Here is a 15,573-nt window from a genome sequence, read left to right as displayed (position 1 = left end):
ACACAGGTCCTACTAGCTATGGTAATCTTATGGTGTATAAAAGATGTTAAACTACTAATAAATGTTTATTTTAATAAAAATACCTTTTTTTAGCAATTTGATTTGTGTATACTGTTACTTTATCACCACTGATAAAAATGTAGGAACTTGCAGATAATGTAGGAACTTGCAGATAAGATGGAAACAAAGTAACAGATCAAATAAAAGGGATGGTGGGATGGCATTTGCGTTGATATGTTTTCCAAAATCACCAGAAGTTTCCATATGAGGCGACTTCGGAAAACTGAAGCGACGCGAATGCCATCCCAACGGCGATTCACATTCTTGCCGGTGGGAAGGCATTTCGCGGAGATTACTTGCCTGCAATAGTGATGATTTATTGCTTGGCGACTAATCTCCCAGTGTGCCACCAGCCTAAAGAAAAGGAAAATGGCGGAGACAGTGGCAGAACCTAGATTAGTTATGTAATGGTGATAGGTTCATTAGGTTAATGCGGTATGTACTACTCACATTTTTTATGGTAATGTTTTCTGATGTCATGACCTGTGTCTCACGTTTCCTTCCCAATACTGTGTGTTTATTCTAGCACGATTTGTTGGGTTTATACAGTTTGATTAAGGCTGGAGCATAAGCAGAAATACCCAGTCTCCACATTAAAAAATTTTAAGATATTTCACGCTAAGACCCGATTCACTTGCTCTGCTGGATACGTACTCTATAGACAGCACCCAGGCAACATTATAATATACTTTATGCGAGTGCCTGCCATTTTCCAAATTAAATAGAATATATATATATATATATATATATATATATATATATATATATATATATATATATATATATATATATATATATATATATATATATATATATATATAAAAAATGTATTTATTTATTAGGGATGCACCGAATCCACAAATCCTTTGTGAAATATTTGTGAAATCTTTCAAAAATCCTTTGTGAAAGATTCGGGCGAACCAAATCCAAATTTGCATATGTAAATTATGGGCGGGAAAGGAAAAGGTGGGAAAAATTTTTTTTTCTTCCTTGTTTTGTGACAATTCGCTTACCACAACTAATTTACAAATGCAAATAAGGATTAGGTTCGGCCAAGCACAAGGATTTGGCCGAGACAGCTGTCCCATAAATTCACCACAGATATGGTACAGTGTATACTAATATGGGAAATGTATAGCCAATTCCATACAATACTGCTTTATATAGTATCCTTTCAATCACCACTAACCCCCTAATCTGCATTAGATAAGCCAGGGAAAAGAGCTATATCAGTCCTGTTACAGTTTATTTAAAAACTGCAAAGCTTGAATATGTTACATCTCTACCTTCCTTTAAACTATATTATGATAAGCTAAATACACTAGGTGCTTGCCTATTCAGCAACAACCTTATGCAAGGACAATTGCACACAATTATCAAATTTGTGGAAGGAAACATTAATTTATGTGAACTTGCAAATGCATTTTACATAAAAAAAATGCAAAACTTTTTACAAAAATAAAATAATTTACACAAGAAGCACATTTGCAAGGACTGACTGCATTCTTTTTGTCATTCATTGCTTAATAAGGTAAACCCACAAAAAGATTGTTTACTTGACCCTATCACAGCCAGCTAGCCATTCAACACTGGCATAAAGCCCAAAGCCAGATTTTGATAGGAAACCATCTGTTTCCTTATTGGAAAAGAGAGCTTTTCCTTAGCTCTACAAAATAATATGCTGTGTAAGCAATGAGTTTCAGCAGGGTGCCCAGGTAATGCAATGGAGTAGCAGACTGTTGATTGAAAGCAAAACTTTAAATTATTTTCAACTCTCCCTCTGTTCAAATGCCTGTCATGAGTTTTATAGAAAAGAAAATTGTAAACATTTGCATTTTCAGACAAATCACCAGACACCAGTGCACTGGAACGAGCACATTCAGCTGTCCGAATGCAACGGAGGGTGTTTGGAACTCTGTAATTGGGCTACTAAAACGAATGTAATACCTCATTTAATAATTTTTATGAGTTAACACTTTTATGATGTTGGCAAAGATGGCAGCTAATTTTTCTCTGCAGTTTGGGCAGTTCCCAAATATGCAGCTTAGTATTCAGGGTGCTTGAAATCTTTGGTAAACCTGGAGCTATGCGGCCCTGAATGGTAAGATATAATTTGTTATTCTTAAAAATGTTTAAAGGACAAACATGAAAATTTCACTGAATGTGTTCTGCTACCTTAAGTAGGAATATATGCTGTTCTCAAGAACAGACATGTTTCAATCCTGAAGCATGAGTCAGACAACAACATTAAATTACAGGACAGCTGAGCAGACTACTGCAAGTTTAATACAAAACAGGCGATGCAATGACTAGTTCGGGCAAATCTTGAAAACTGTTGCATCCAGGGGGAACTTCTTGAACAACTTTTTATAAACTTCAACTTACTCCAAAAATACATAAATTACTGATTGAGCGGAGGCTCTATTATAGTATACGGCTGCTGCTGCTGGGAAGAGGCATAAGTCATTTGCCATTAAAAAAAAAATTCAGTGTAAAAATAAAAACTGGGTATATGGATAGGCTGTGTAAAATAATAAATGTTACTAAAATAGTTAAGACAAAAATGTAATAAATGTTTCTAAAATAGTTAGACAAAAATGTAATGTATAAAGGCTGGAGTGACTGGATGTCTAACATAATAGCCAGAACACTACTTTCAGCTCTTTCCACTGATTGGTTATCAGTGACTTGAGGGGGGGGGGCACATGGGTCATAACATTTGCTTTTGAATCTGAGCTGAATGCGGAGGATCAATTACAAACTGACTGAACAGTTATGTCCCATGTGCCCCCCTTAAAGTCACAGACTAACTCAGAGTTAGAGAGCTGAAAAGCAGAAAATGGTGTTCTGGCTATTATGTTAAGACATCCAGCCACTCCAGCCTTGATAAATTAAAGGGATACTGTCATGGGAAAAAAAATTTTTTCAAAATGAATCAGTTAATAGTGCTGCTCCAGCAGAATTCTGCACTGAAATCCATTTCTCAAAAGAGCAAACAGATTTTTTTATATTCAATTTTGAAATCTGACATGGGGCTAGACATTTTGTCAATTTCCCAGCTGCCCCATGTCATGTGACTTGTGCTCTGATAAACTTTAATCACTCTTTACTGCTGTACTGCAAGTTGGAGTGATATCACCCCCTCCCTTTTCCCCCCCAGCAGCCAAACAAAGAACAATGGGAAGGTAACCAGATAACAGCTCCCTAACACAAGATAACAGCTGCCTGGTAGATCTAAGAACAACACTCAATCGTAAAAACCCATGTCCCACTGAGACTCCTTCAGTTACATTGAGAAGGAGAAACAGCAGCCTGCCAAAAAGCATTACTCTCCTGAAGTGCAGGCACAAGTCACATGACATGGGGCAGCTGGGAAATTGACAAAATGTCTAGCCCCGTGTCAGATTTCAAAATTGAATATAAAAAAATCTGTTTGCTCTTTTGAGAAATGGATTTCAGTGCAGAATTCTGCTGGAGCAGCACTATTAACTGATTCATTTTGAAAAAAAATTTTTTTCCCATGACAGTATCCCTTTAAATGTTTGCCTAACTTTAATAGAATTTTTTTTTTTTGAACAGCCAATTTAACCAGTTTCTATTTTTTACACTGAACTGTTCATTTAAAGAGATACTATCAGAAAATGTCATAAGGAATAATGCATCACCATTGTACATAGAGATAGATATTAGACCTATTGGGACACCAGAAGACCATATAAAGAACAGGCTGCAGACCAGGTGCTTTTACACAGATAACTATGGTTAATTCAAGAACATATTTTATAAGAGAGTAGCTTTTTACATTTTATTTTTTCAATGAGCCCATTGGCACTAGTGAAAACACTATGTCCCTGTTTTTATATCAGTTATTCATTGCTCTTGTTTCATAAAATGCTAATTCAGATACAAACGTGTTTTACTTGTTCTGGATTGCCTATCTGGATTGTAATATGGGTGGGGTGAGCAATAGGGTGAATGTGATAAAATACTTTTTTAGCCTTGATAGTTAGTTTACTTACCAAACCAACCAGCATGGCATCCTCCATGCATTTAATTAAATCATAATTTGTAGATTAACACAGTATCATTTATGCAAAAGTTTATCTAAACCCTTAGATAAATATGCTATTAGAGCAAAAGGAACATCACTACCATTCTCCTCATATCCAACAGTTCATATTTCTTGAGATACACATCTCACTCTATGTGAACCAATAACTAGCAGGATGGATGAAAACAATGCGCAGGTTTAGAATCCATTGATAATCCATCAAAAGGTATTGTGGAGGCATACCCAGTAAACATGTACATACACCTTCAAAAGCAAATTCTGTGTTTTAAAATGTAAATAAGCATTTATGCAACATCAGTATATCATTTACATTGTAACTATTCATAGAAAATGAGGCATTACAAAAACTTACAACATTGGGTGCACTGAGACACACAGATTTCTGGAATATTTGGTTGTGAGGGTCAGGATTCAAGACACGCTTGATATAACCGTTTCACCGTGTAAGTTTTCCATCCCCATGGCCTGTGCAATTAATGAATTAACCAGCCAATGTTCAAAAATATCCAAAATATGTCTAAGCGCATAATTCTACTCTGTATATAGAACAAAGTAATATAGGTTGAAGACGTCCATCGAGTTAAGCCTTTTAGTCTAATACATCTGCCTAACTGCTGCCTGATGCAGAGGAGGAGAAAAAATAAACCCCTTTGAAGCCTTTCCATTTTACCTCAAAGGGAAAGAAAAGCCTTCTGAAAACAGCAGGTATTTTCATGCCTTGTGCCAAATACATAGCACTGCCTTAATACCCAAAATGAGATTTTAACGTTTACACAAAGTATTATGGGTGGAGACATCCAAACCACTCCTTTATGTTTCTATAGGACAGACACAACCTAATAGTTTAGAGCAAATATCCAAACTTGCAGATTGCCTTTTGTTAAATCTCATCAGTGCAAGATATTGGATCATGGTTTTTGAGAGCTGTATCTGTGCTTTAAAATCAGTGTTTCTGGATCATAGTTGGCCACAGGGACATAAAGGAGCGATTTGCATGTCTCTACTCATAATGCTTTATGTGAGAGTCAAAATCTCATATTGGGTAGAAAGGCAGTGCTATGTGTATAGCATGAGGGATGTAAATACCTTTTGTTTTCAGAAGTCTTTACACTGCATGTCTTGCATGTGAAGGGCTTTTTGGCTCATCTCTGTGCTAGGTTCTCGGTCTCAAAGGGTATAAATTCCTTCCTAAATGCAGAACGGCAATCAGGCCAGCACCTGGATTAACTTTTTAAAACTCTGTAAAGTGCATTCAATGAATAAAAACTGCTCAGTTTCTGACTGTCTCAATTAGAACCACTTATGCAAACAAACCAACGATTGAGCCACATTGCCACAAATCTGCATCTTATTAGAAAAAAAAAAAATGTTATTATTGGTGAAAAACCAAAGCACCTCAAATTAATTAGCACTTTGGTTACATAATGTGCCAACAGTTATACTGACATAGTTGGTGTGAATGATTTACATGCTTGGCTAATTCTGAAATTAAAACAGTAAGTTGTCACCAAAGACAAACAAAAAATATTTGAAAACAAAAAGTGTGTGTTTTTAACCACAACCAACCCCCCCCCCCCCCCAAAATGCTTATGTAAAAACCAAAGTGTGACTTACATCCATCTATTTCCTCCTGTACATCCTCCTGGAACAATGACAGATCTGAAAAGATGCAAAGAATAAAATGAAAGTGTGACCAGCAAACAGCTAGTAATCCTCATCAATAAACAAAGTTTGCAATACCTAAAACCTTTCCTCCATTCTATGTCCTTGGGTTTATGATCAAGACCATTTTACAGTAACTTCGGCTTACAATTGAGCACATAAAATGTAACAATCACTTGATTTTTCCCAATGGATAGATCTTACCATTTGGTTAATAAACACAACCAGGTCCAATGTTTACATTTTAAAACATGTGGAACAAACTCTGCAGAGTGAAGTGTTGAATTATCACAAGCTACGTCCTGACAAATATGCATAAAGTTTCTACTTTGCTTTGGAGAGAAAGGAAAAAAAAATGAAAATGTGCCAACTTGGCTCAGTCATTGCTACTAATGTATGTTAGCAAGCTGCTGATATTATTATTATTATTATTATTATCGCAGATATTTAGCTGTAAAGCAGGCATGTAAAACCTGTGACCCCTGAACAACTGGAAATCAAACTACAATTCCCATAAAGCCAAGAGATGATCTGCTGCACCGCACACTCACATTACTGTAAACACTTCATACCATCTGACTGGGCAAACCAATGTTAGAATGAAATAGCTGCATCTTCAATGTATCCTGTGGTTAGAAGTACACATGGGACTGCAGTACAGAGAATGGGGCCCAGGGTACAAATACATAAATCAGTATGGCCGAAATCAACAACCCCCCCTAAAATGTGTCTGCACTGCTATCACCAAACAGCCCACAAAGCCACAGCAGTACGGGGGGGGGCATGTGATTGTACAGGTTGAAGCAGTCGGACAATCCCAGCTGCACAGTACAATGTGTTACAGACACTTTTATTTACTTGTCCCCTGTTAAGGCACTTCCTGTTGTTGAAGTCCCAGAAGAGATTCCTGCACCTACATCACACGTCCAGCAGCCGCTAGGAAAAGAACACACTTCACGCCAAAACAAACCCCACGCTCACACACTGAGCCCTATCTCTCACCCGCCATCTTGTGCCTGGGGCCGCGCCGCTACATGGAGTCTCCAGCCAGTGCAGCGCCCACCTTGCCAGCGTGAGATGTCCCGGCGCGGAATGGGCTACAGGCTACAATATCTTGGCCTTGTTGCAGCTTTCAGGCGGCTCCCCCCTGATCACACATCACACATTTCAGTCGAACATAGCGCGCCACCTCTTCCTGTGTGCAGAACACTCACACACACACACACTGAGTACATCCTCTTCCCGGAACTAACCTTGTGACACGCAGCGCCTCCTCTTCCTGTCACATTCTCTCTTCCCTGCCTTATGTGCTTCTGTGGCACCTCACAGTCGGCCACTCATTCTCTCCTCACGGCTCAGTTAACTTATGTTCACGTGTCTCCTTAATAAACTATATGTACATTAACGTTGTGCCCTAGTCCAAATGAATGCAGGGTTGCTTTTAGAGTAATGAACATCATAGTGGGCCCATCTTTGTGTGGGTGTAAATAACTATGAGAAATTGTATTGGGTCAGTGTAGAGTCGCAGTTCCACAGCAGTTGCAGGGTAGTCGGTTGAGCATCCAAAGTGATTTCTCCTTAAAGGGGCTTTGCGTTAACTTCTAGTATGCAGTAGAGAGTAAAATTCTGATACAATTTGCAATTGGTTATAATTTTTTATTATTGGTGATTTTTGAGTTTCTGGGCTTTTTATCCAGCAGCTCTCCAGTTTGCAATTTCAGCATGGGTGGACTTTAATGAAGGCTTGGGAGGCTAAGCCTCTCCAAATTATCAGCATGGAAATTGCTTATTGCAGAGGAGGAGATGCAGCTAAAACACTTTAGTTATACAGGGGAAGACGCCTGCAGTTTAAGCTGGGCAAGAGGAGTTGGTAGATATGACTGACAGTTTACCAGTTCGCCAATCAGAAATAAAAGCAGCAGTTCTAGTCTTGTTTGTGTATGTTGTGTAACATGGAGTACAAAAGAATGAGCAGGAGGAATGCAGGAAGCACACTGGTGTCAGGGAAGAGCAATCTATGGGCAGAGATAAACTTTCTGCTAGTCACTGCCTATACACTGTAGTTAGTTTTGTCAAAGTTTCTAGCTAAACCACATTCGGGAACTAGACTGTCAGCACTAGCAATTAATGCTGCAATGACCTTCCCTTATTGAAGACGACTGCAGCATAATATCTCATATATCTCCTATCAGGAGAAAATGACACAGGCCAGGAGTTCTTCCAGTGAGCACCACGGATCGATCGTCTTCCTGCTTCTTCTCATGGCTGCGCATGCATAGTAGAGTGAAAAGCCAAACTTTAATAAACAAGTCGGCTATGTCGTTCTACTGCGCATGCATCTGCCCTGGGAAATTTGAAGAAAGAAGAAGCAGAAAAAATGGCTACTTCATGGTGCTCGCTGGAATAACCCCAGTTTTCTCCTGATAGGTGCACCAGCCTGGGGTGTCAGTTAAGTAAATGCGATACTTGGGGGTGCCTAACTTTTGGCACCCCAAGTAAAAAAACTTTCCTTCTCCTTTAACCTCATTTGCTAGTTTGATGCCCAATTATCCAATGTATTCAACACCCTGCTTGGAGCTCATACTTTGGCACCATTTGGCATCATCAGAGATATATAAAGAGAGCAATTACAGGGCCCACCACAAGGTCAGTTATGAGCAAATTTAAAAAGCAAAGTATCTGTTGAACCAATAGTCAAGATACCTTAATAAGAAACAAATAGCTTGTGAAGAATAATGTAATCTGGTATTCAGCACAAGATGCAGCAATTTAGAAATAGCTCCAAGATAAGAAGCAATACCATGTGCACACCTAGGCCTCTGTACCATGTGCTTGGTGCTCAGTATTCTGGGAGATGGCACTCCCTCTATAGAATCATTCAGAAGAAAAAACCACTGGCACACAAAGCCAATGCAAAAGGTGACTAGCCCCTAACATGCCAAAAGCACTTCCAGAATTGTTGTATGGTTTTGGAATAACAAAAAGTTAGGAGCTAGTCCCTTTGGATAAGCTTTGTGTGCCAATGGTTCTTTCTCCAGACTGAAGGAATAGGAATAGTTATTTTGTGCTTATGTTTTGAAAATGGGATTTTGTGGTTAGATGCATGGCCCGATTGTTAGAACTGAAATAACTGCTATGGGATTAGGCAGGTTAAGAAAAAGTAAAAAAAAAAAAGGAATTGTTATGCAACATGAAGCAAAGTCCCACCCATGCTTTGTGCTATCTAAAGAGGTTGGAATTCTGTGATTTCTGGAAGCCACAGAATGCCATTTTCTCAGCTCTTCTTTACCCTGCACAAGTGGAAGTTCCCCATATCAAACTGCTACAGGGTTGCAGGGGAAATTTGCAGAGCTTTCCTGGTAAAACACTGTCTGTGTACTTGGCTGATTGTAAGATGAAATCATGAGAAACATATAAACCTGGCCTTTTACATTAACCCTGTCATTGCATTGCAATTGTGCAGAATAGATACGTTTTAAGGACTGATGTCTTGGAAGAATTAAGAAGTGAGGATGCAAATTGCTTCAATATTATTTGGTTGCTGCAGTACAAAAAACTGAAAAAGTTAAAGTCCTGGAAAACAGCTATAGGACATAAAATGCAGTATCTGCAAACTTGAAGTTTCACTGCTTCCATACGGCTCTTCAAGTGTCTCAAGTGCAATCACCACAATAAAGAAGACATACAATACACAGAAAGAGACAAAGAATATGTACCCTGCCATCACCCAGCAATGGTCACAATGCAACAATATGTACTAACCAAAGTAAAAAGAGTAATAGCAATAATGTTGTGGTATAAGGGTTGCCACCTTTTCTGGAAAAAAAATGCCGGCCTTCCTAAATTCTTGCCATATTTTCCTATTAATAACATTGGCATCAATCATAATTAATACTAGCCAAGTGGCAACCTTATGTTGTGGTATATAGCAAACAAGTGCCTAAATAAAGAGTTTACAGAATAAATAATCGTTATATATGTGCCATTTGTTTATATATATATATATATATATATATATATATATATATATATATATATATATATATATATATATACAGTATATATCTCATGGGAAGAACCAACACTCCAGATTTGTGTTTCAATGTGCTAAGTCTTTATTTTACTTTGTGTTGCATTGGATGTAGAAAAACCAGCCTAATAAAAACTAAAACAAATAGTTAAAAGCAAACATTAACTATAGATATGGCAAGCTGCGGAAAATCATTTGGAAGTTTTGCAAGATTATTTATACCAAATGTAGGGACTTGTGGGGTTAATGAGCCCTACACTTACTGATCTCCCTTGTTGCTGGGCAGATGCCCATGTAGCTAGTTGCAATTTACATATCACAGTTATTGGCCAAGAGGTGTTGTGACCACATCCTGCAACACTTTGATATAGTGAGTGTGAAGGGGTGGATCTTCCTTTTTGGCTTCTGGATGCTGTTCCAGCAGCATGTTTACAGGGAGCCTGGGTACAACAAGGCCCAGTAAAGCCATTTTGCCATAGAGGGACCAGGGGGACTAGTACCTCTAGAGAGTAAAGTTGGGCAGCAGGGACCCTGTGAATGAGGCCAGTTAGAGATAGGATACTACATGTAATCTTTGGGAGATTAGATAGGTAGGTTAAATAGAAAGAGCAGCTTGGATCCAACTAGGAGGGATAGCAAGGCGGTAGTCCTCCCCTCAGGCAAGACTGGCCTGTAGTACAGCAACATAGCCTAATAGGAAGTTAGGGCTAAGGATCAGGGTGCTGAGATCCTCAGGGTTTATCTATCCAGGTGTTACGCTATCACCTTGGGGAGTTCCACTGTGCTGTGTCTGAGGGACATGTTGTAGCCATGTCATGTCTGCTGGAGCCTCTGTGTATTGTAAGTAATAAACATGTGGATCAGTTGTCTTGGACAAATAAACTGTACTAACCTGGTGCCCTTGTATTTTGTTTTTCATGCACAGTAGAATGTGGGAGTTGTAGCCTTCACTACTTCCACATAGCAAAGGCCCATCCTGAAAGTAACACAGGCTCAATGCCTATAGCTGGACATTAACTCATTTGGTCTTAAATAGCCCAAAAACCCATTACACAAAATAAACTGTAACAAATTATCTAGTCTAGTCCATTTGGGGATAATCAACGAAAAAAGTGAGGCATATAAAGTTATCTAGATAAAGCATAGCAGGTTGAGGATTGTTGTCCAGGCACTGTGTCAGCCACCAGAGGTCAGGTTTCTTGAGTACAACAAAGGGAAAAGGGGAGGTAGAACTATACCTCTCTACACTATTGGTATAAAAATATTGCAAAAATTGATGCAGTGTATATATATAAAGGGGGAAGCTTAATCCCAAAAGTGCAGCATGTGCTACATGATGATTTTTTGCTTCACATCATGTTTGAGGTTGGACATGATGCACTCTTGTCCCTATCTTTGTCCCTATGCTTTGATAAGCAAATGTTACCGACTGGCTACAATCTAAAATGTTAAAATTCAATCCTGTAGGTTGGGCACCCAAGAGAAAAGGGAACCTGTCTTACATTCAATTTCTCTCCTTCTCCCTCCTACCGCACCCTCCTTCCTACTTAAATAATGAGACATAGGCCAAGGAAATTGTTAGCAACCATTTGTTTATTTGATAAATACACTCAAAATATCCCGACTCTGCTTTCACTGACAAAGATGCTCCAGTCTTCCTAGATGTTCTGTTATCTGTCTGGTTGCCTGGTGTCCTAGCTCTTGGTTTATATCTAAATGTCTATAAACAGATCAACTGCAATGGTAATCATCTGGAAAAGAACTTTCCTTTCCTACACTATGTGGCAAACTCCACCTGCTTACTGCCTGCAGTTCTTCTTTAAGATGGTATAATAGAGTCTTAAGTCTACAGTGCTGTTTTTAGGAGCTGGGAGCCATTAAAGACTCTCCGGGTGGGACCGGGTGGGAATCTATTAAGGAATAAAAAGAAATAATCAGCACTAGATATGTATTTAGGGAGAACCCGCAAAACAATATTACTGTGCATCTGATTTGATAAGGGAACATCTTTTACTTACCCTCAACTCAAATCTTATCCAAATAGTGCCCTGTGGGAAAGGTGCTTCCAACTGATGCCAGCCTTGAATAGTTAGATTTTCGGCCGATAGGAGGTCAGAGATGTGGAGAGTGAAAGATCCCAGGATGCCATGGCCCTTTCCTTTCACCTGTAAAAACACTGCGTAAGAAAGGCAAACCCCACACAGGGCAGCGAGCCCCTAACTAATCTACAGATACAGATGGGACTGGCCTGTTATACTCACCTTTATCTTCACAATCTCTGTATGGGGCTTCTCCAATAGGAAGGACGACTTTGCCCTCCATTGTGGCGATGCAGTATTTGAGCATTCCTGGGAAATGGAAAGAGAGCAGGAATAAATAAATAAATAAATAAATATATATATATATATATATATATATATATATACACACACACATATATAGACCCCCCCACATTTTTTCTGCATCCATATATGTATATACAAAACATAACGTGATCTCCAAGCAGTACCTTGCCGCTGTGTGAATGTTTTCCAACCTTCGTCACTACATGGGATGTGGGCATCTTAGCATTATCCTTCACCTGTTGGAAGAACATAGAATCAATAAGTGAATATTCGGGGAATGAGACTGATGAATGATACAATAGGCTGTCAGTGTATAATGAGGAGTGTAAGTCTGTAAATGTGTTTGCTCTATTGCAACGTGGACACAGAACACACCGGCACAACATGGGTACTACTAGCAGGTATAACCTTGCTCGTTTATTGCGGATTGCGGAATATTAGGCACCCTGTTGTAACCATAGAGAGTTCTTGCAATGTAAATTAACATGCCCACTGAAGTACATTTAGTTAAAAAAGGATGTGCACCAAAGTCATTTGTACAGGATTGGGACCATTGTCTGGTAAGATAGTTCAATCAATGGTCAGGTGTTTTAAAAAAAGAGGCATAGCACCTCAACCACAGTAATAGATGCAACAGGTGTTAGAAAACATGAATTTTAGCAAAAACAAAACTGAATGTGCACCTACTGTATATTAGTAAATGAAGTTTAGCTCCATATGTCCCATCTCCTAAATCACCTGCATTACCTGTATATACTCCCCTCTCAAGAACCCACCACAAGCTCACTGCTCTGTAAACATACCCTCAGGCCCAGACTGGCAATGTGTGGATTCTGGCAAATGCCGCTGCTGTATAATGCCATAGCCAGTAACTATTTGGTGGGCTGGTTGAGGGCTCTTTGGGCATCTGTGCAGTTGAAATACCAGGGCCTATTTTGAATCTCAGTCAAGGCCTGCATATCCTTTCGCAACAGCAAACAAGAAACGGATCCGCACACACGCTATGATCAGCAGTTGGGGGGACACCCCTCTTTATTATATCACCTTGTGATCAACGTTTCGGGGGGATAAACCTCCCTTCATCCTGATGAAGGGAGGTTTATCCCCCCGAAACGTTGATCACGAGGTGATATAATAAAGAGGGGTGTCCCCCCAACTGCTGATCATAGCGTGTGTGCGGATCCGTTTCTTGTTTGCTGTTGCTAAGGGACCTGGCCGGGGTCGACGGAGAACCAGCACCACCAACGCAGTGAGAGGAAAGGCGAGTGTGCGGTAGGAACACATATAACTGCATATCCTTTCCACATGTCCAATAACATCACTGCAGTGGGTCCCACCAAACCAGATTTGTTTGGGAAATCTTAGGGCTACTATGTTTCTACTCATTACAGTGAGATAACATTTGCATGTACTTGAAGTGCTGGTGTGCAATTTCCTTCTGTTACTAAACAAATGTCTCAGATGATTGGTTTCATTCTTTCACAAATGGTAAAGTAAAATGTTATAGTGGCTCTTTTTGTACTTAATAATAATAAAAGCAAGTTCACTGTCCTAAAACAGTCCTAAAAATAAAGCTGATTTTCTGTGATTTTTATACTATTAGTTATACTTTAGGTCATTGTCACTTAGATATAATAATTTCTAAATCATTTTTATTGGTAGTCATTTTTTCTGTCAGATATATTCTACAGCAAGAAGTCAGAATTGGATCAGTCATAAAGAATGCCCTCAAATAACTGAAGGCTGCACACTGTGCACAGGGACACTATATGCCTGCAGACTAGAGTTACCAGATCATTTAGAACATGGATCCACAAGTTTTTTTTATTTTTTATTTTTACCAGTGAGCCACATTCATATCTAAAAAAAGAGTTGGAGAGCAACGCAAGTACAAAATAAAGGCCAAATATGGGAACTGATTGGCTATTTGGTAGCTCCATGTCTACTGGCAGCCTGCAGAAGGCTCTGTTTAGGAGTGTACTTGGCTTTTGTGCCTTAAACACTTGCCTAGAAGCCAGTAATTAAAAAATAAGCACCTGATTTGAGATCCCAAATATGGACACTGATTGGCTATTTGGTAGCTCCATGTCTACTGGCAGCCAGCAGAAGGCTCTATTTGGGAGTGCAATTGGCTTTTATGCCTTAAACACTTACCTAAAAGCCAGTTATTAAAAAATAAGCACCTGATTTTAGATCCCTGGGATCAACATTGAATTGGTCAGTGAGTAAAATGTTTCTCACAAGCCACTGGTTGGGGATCACTGATTTAAAACATTCAGGGAAATGTCTAAAAAGTCCAGTAAGAAGGATTGCATTCATTGCAATATAATTTAGATGCAATCCTTACAGCTCCACACCATGCATTTAGTAGATGTGCCTGCATTTCTATAACCATTCTGCAGACACTTGAACAGCTTGGAATATATTGAACTGTTCTGTTAGTAAAAAAATTAGATTCAAGTGCCAGTGAGCAGTAAGCGGTCTCAGCCAAACCCCCTGCAAAATAAAAAAGTTTGGGGGATTTATCTAACTCTAATAAATGCATACTAGTTGGATTTTGTAGACGTGTCCAAGAATTTTCAAGTGTTGTAGTAACTCTAGTGGTAACACATGCCATGGTGCAAGAACTATTCCTGGCCCCCAAATCAATCAAAAATAATAATGTTTTTTTTTTCTAAATTAGCAATGCTGTATTTCAGAGCTTTCTGGATAACCAATTTCTGTATAATAGATCTCATACCTGTAATTAAAGGATTGAGCTTAATCATCAAGCAGAATATAAGGTTGCCACCTGTGTGATTTCGAAAAGGGCATCAAAACTTTAAAACATTGGATTGAAATCCAGCCAGTTGCATCTAAGTGATGCAATAACCTTGCCCTGGTGTCATAACCACCATCATTGTGCCCACCTCTGATGTCATCATGCCTGTTCCTACATCACTGCCTCACCCCCGATGTTATCTGCCCTGCCCCCCATGTTCGGGTTTAGCCATCAGCAAAGGTGGCCACCCTAACATAAACCTTAAGGTGGCCATAAACTATAAGATCCGCTCGTTTGGCAAGGTCGACAAACGAGCGGATGTTAACCCGATATGCCCACTAACGGTTGGGCGATATCGGATGAATCCGAACGCTCGGCCCTCGGATTACTACAAATGGGCTCCGACGGGTCGCAGGACCGCATCAACTAGCCGATGCGTTCCTCGATCATACAAAAAAAAAAAATCAAACTTGACCGATCGATAGATGGCCGATTTTTGGCCTGATATCGATCGGGAGGACCCGTCGGGAGCCCCCACACATGGCCAGATAAGCTGCTGAATCAGTCTAAAGGACCGATATCAGCAGCTTTAATCTGCCTGTGTATGGCCACCTTTAAGATCCCCATAGACGAAAAGATTTCT

At 39.4% G+C, this 15,573-nt stretch overlaps 2 protein-coding genes across 2 annotated transcripts in view; both read right to left on the bottom strand.

Moving 5' to 3' along the window:
* The window catches only part of ppp4r1.S (protein phosphatase 4 regulatory subunit 1 S homeolog), a gene marked incomplete at its 5' end in the record, with an annotated part of 31,770 nt that extends 24,743 nt beyond the window's left edge, over positions 1 to 7,027 (bottom strand). The window contains 2 exon segments of the mRNA NM_001093600.1: positions 5,747 to 5,791; positions 6,797 to 7,027. Coding sequence (NP_001087069.1) covers positions 5,747 to 5,791; positions 6,797 to 6,803 — 52 coding nt within the window.
* A 4,710-nt stretch (positions 7,028 to 11,737) lies between these two features.
* Positions 11,738 to 12,515, bottom strand: LOC121395149 (extended synaptotagmin-1-like). Its single transcript, XM_041567808.1, has 3 exons — positions 12,334 to 12,515; positions 12,086 to 12,172; positions 11,738 to 11,989 (listed from the first exon to the last, which is right to left on the bottom strand). Exons 1-3 carry the CDS (start codon positions 12,418 to 12,420, stop codon positions 11,801 to 11,803), a joined length of 363 nt encoding a protein of 120 aa, XP_041423742.1. The 5' UTR covers positions 12,421 to 12,515; the 3' UTR covers positions 11,738 to 11,800.
* Between the last annotated feature and the right edge of the window lie 3,058 nt (positions 12,516 to 15,573).

Source organism: Xenopus laevis, chromosome 6S (assembly GCF_017654675.1).
Source record: "Xenopus laevis strain J_2021 chromosome 6S, Xenopus_laevis_v10.1, whole genome shotgun sequence".
Classification (NCBI taxonomy): Eukaryota; Metazoa; Chordata; class Amphibia; order Anura; family Pipidae; genus Xenopus; species Xenopus laevis.
This window is presented reverse-complemented; position numbering and strand designations above follow the sequence as displayed.

Coding starts and splice junctions, on each gene's coding strand:
- LOC121395149 (XM_041567808.1), bottom strand. CDS start 12,420: ATGTTCTTCCAACAGGTGAAGGATAATGCTAAGATGCCCACATCCCAT. Junction 12,173..12,333: donor AACATTCACACAGCGGCAAG/GTACTGCTTGGA, acceptor TCCATTTCCCAG/GAATGCTCAAATACTGCATC. Junction 11,990..12,085: donor CAGAGATTGTGAAGATAAAG/GTGAGTATAACA, acceptor GTGTTTTTACAG/GTGAAAGGAAAGGGCCATGG.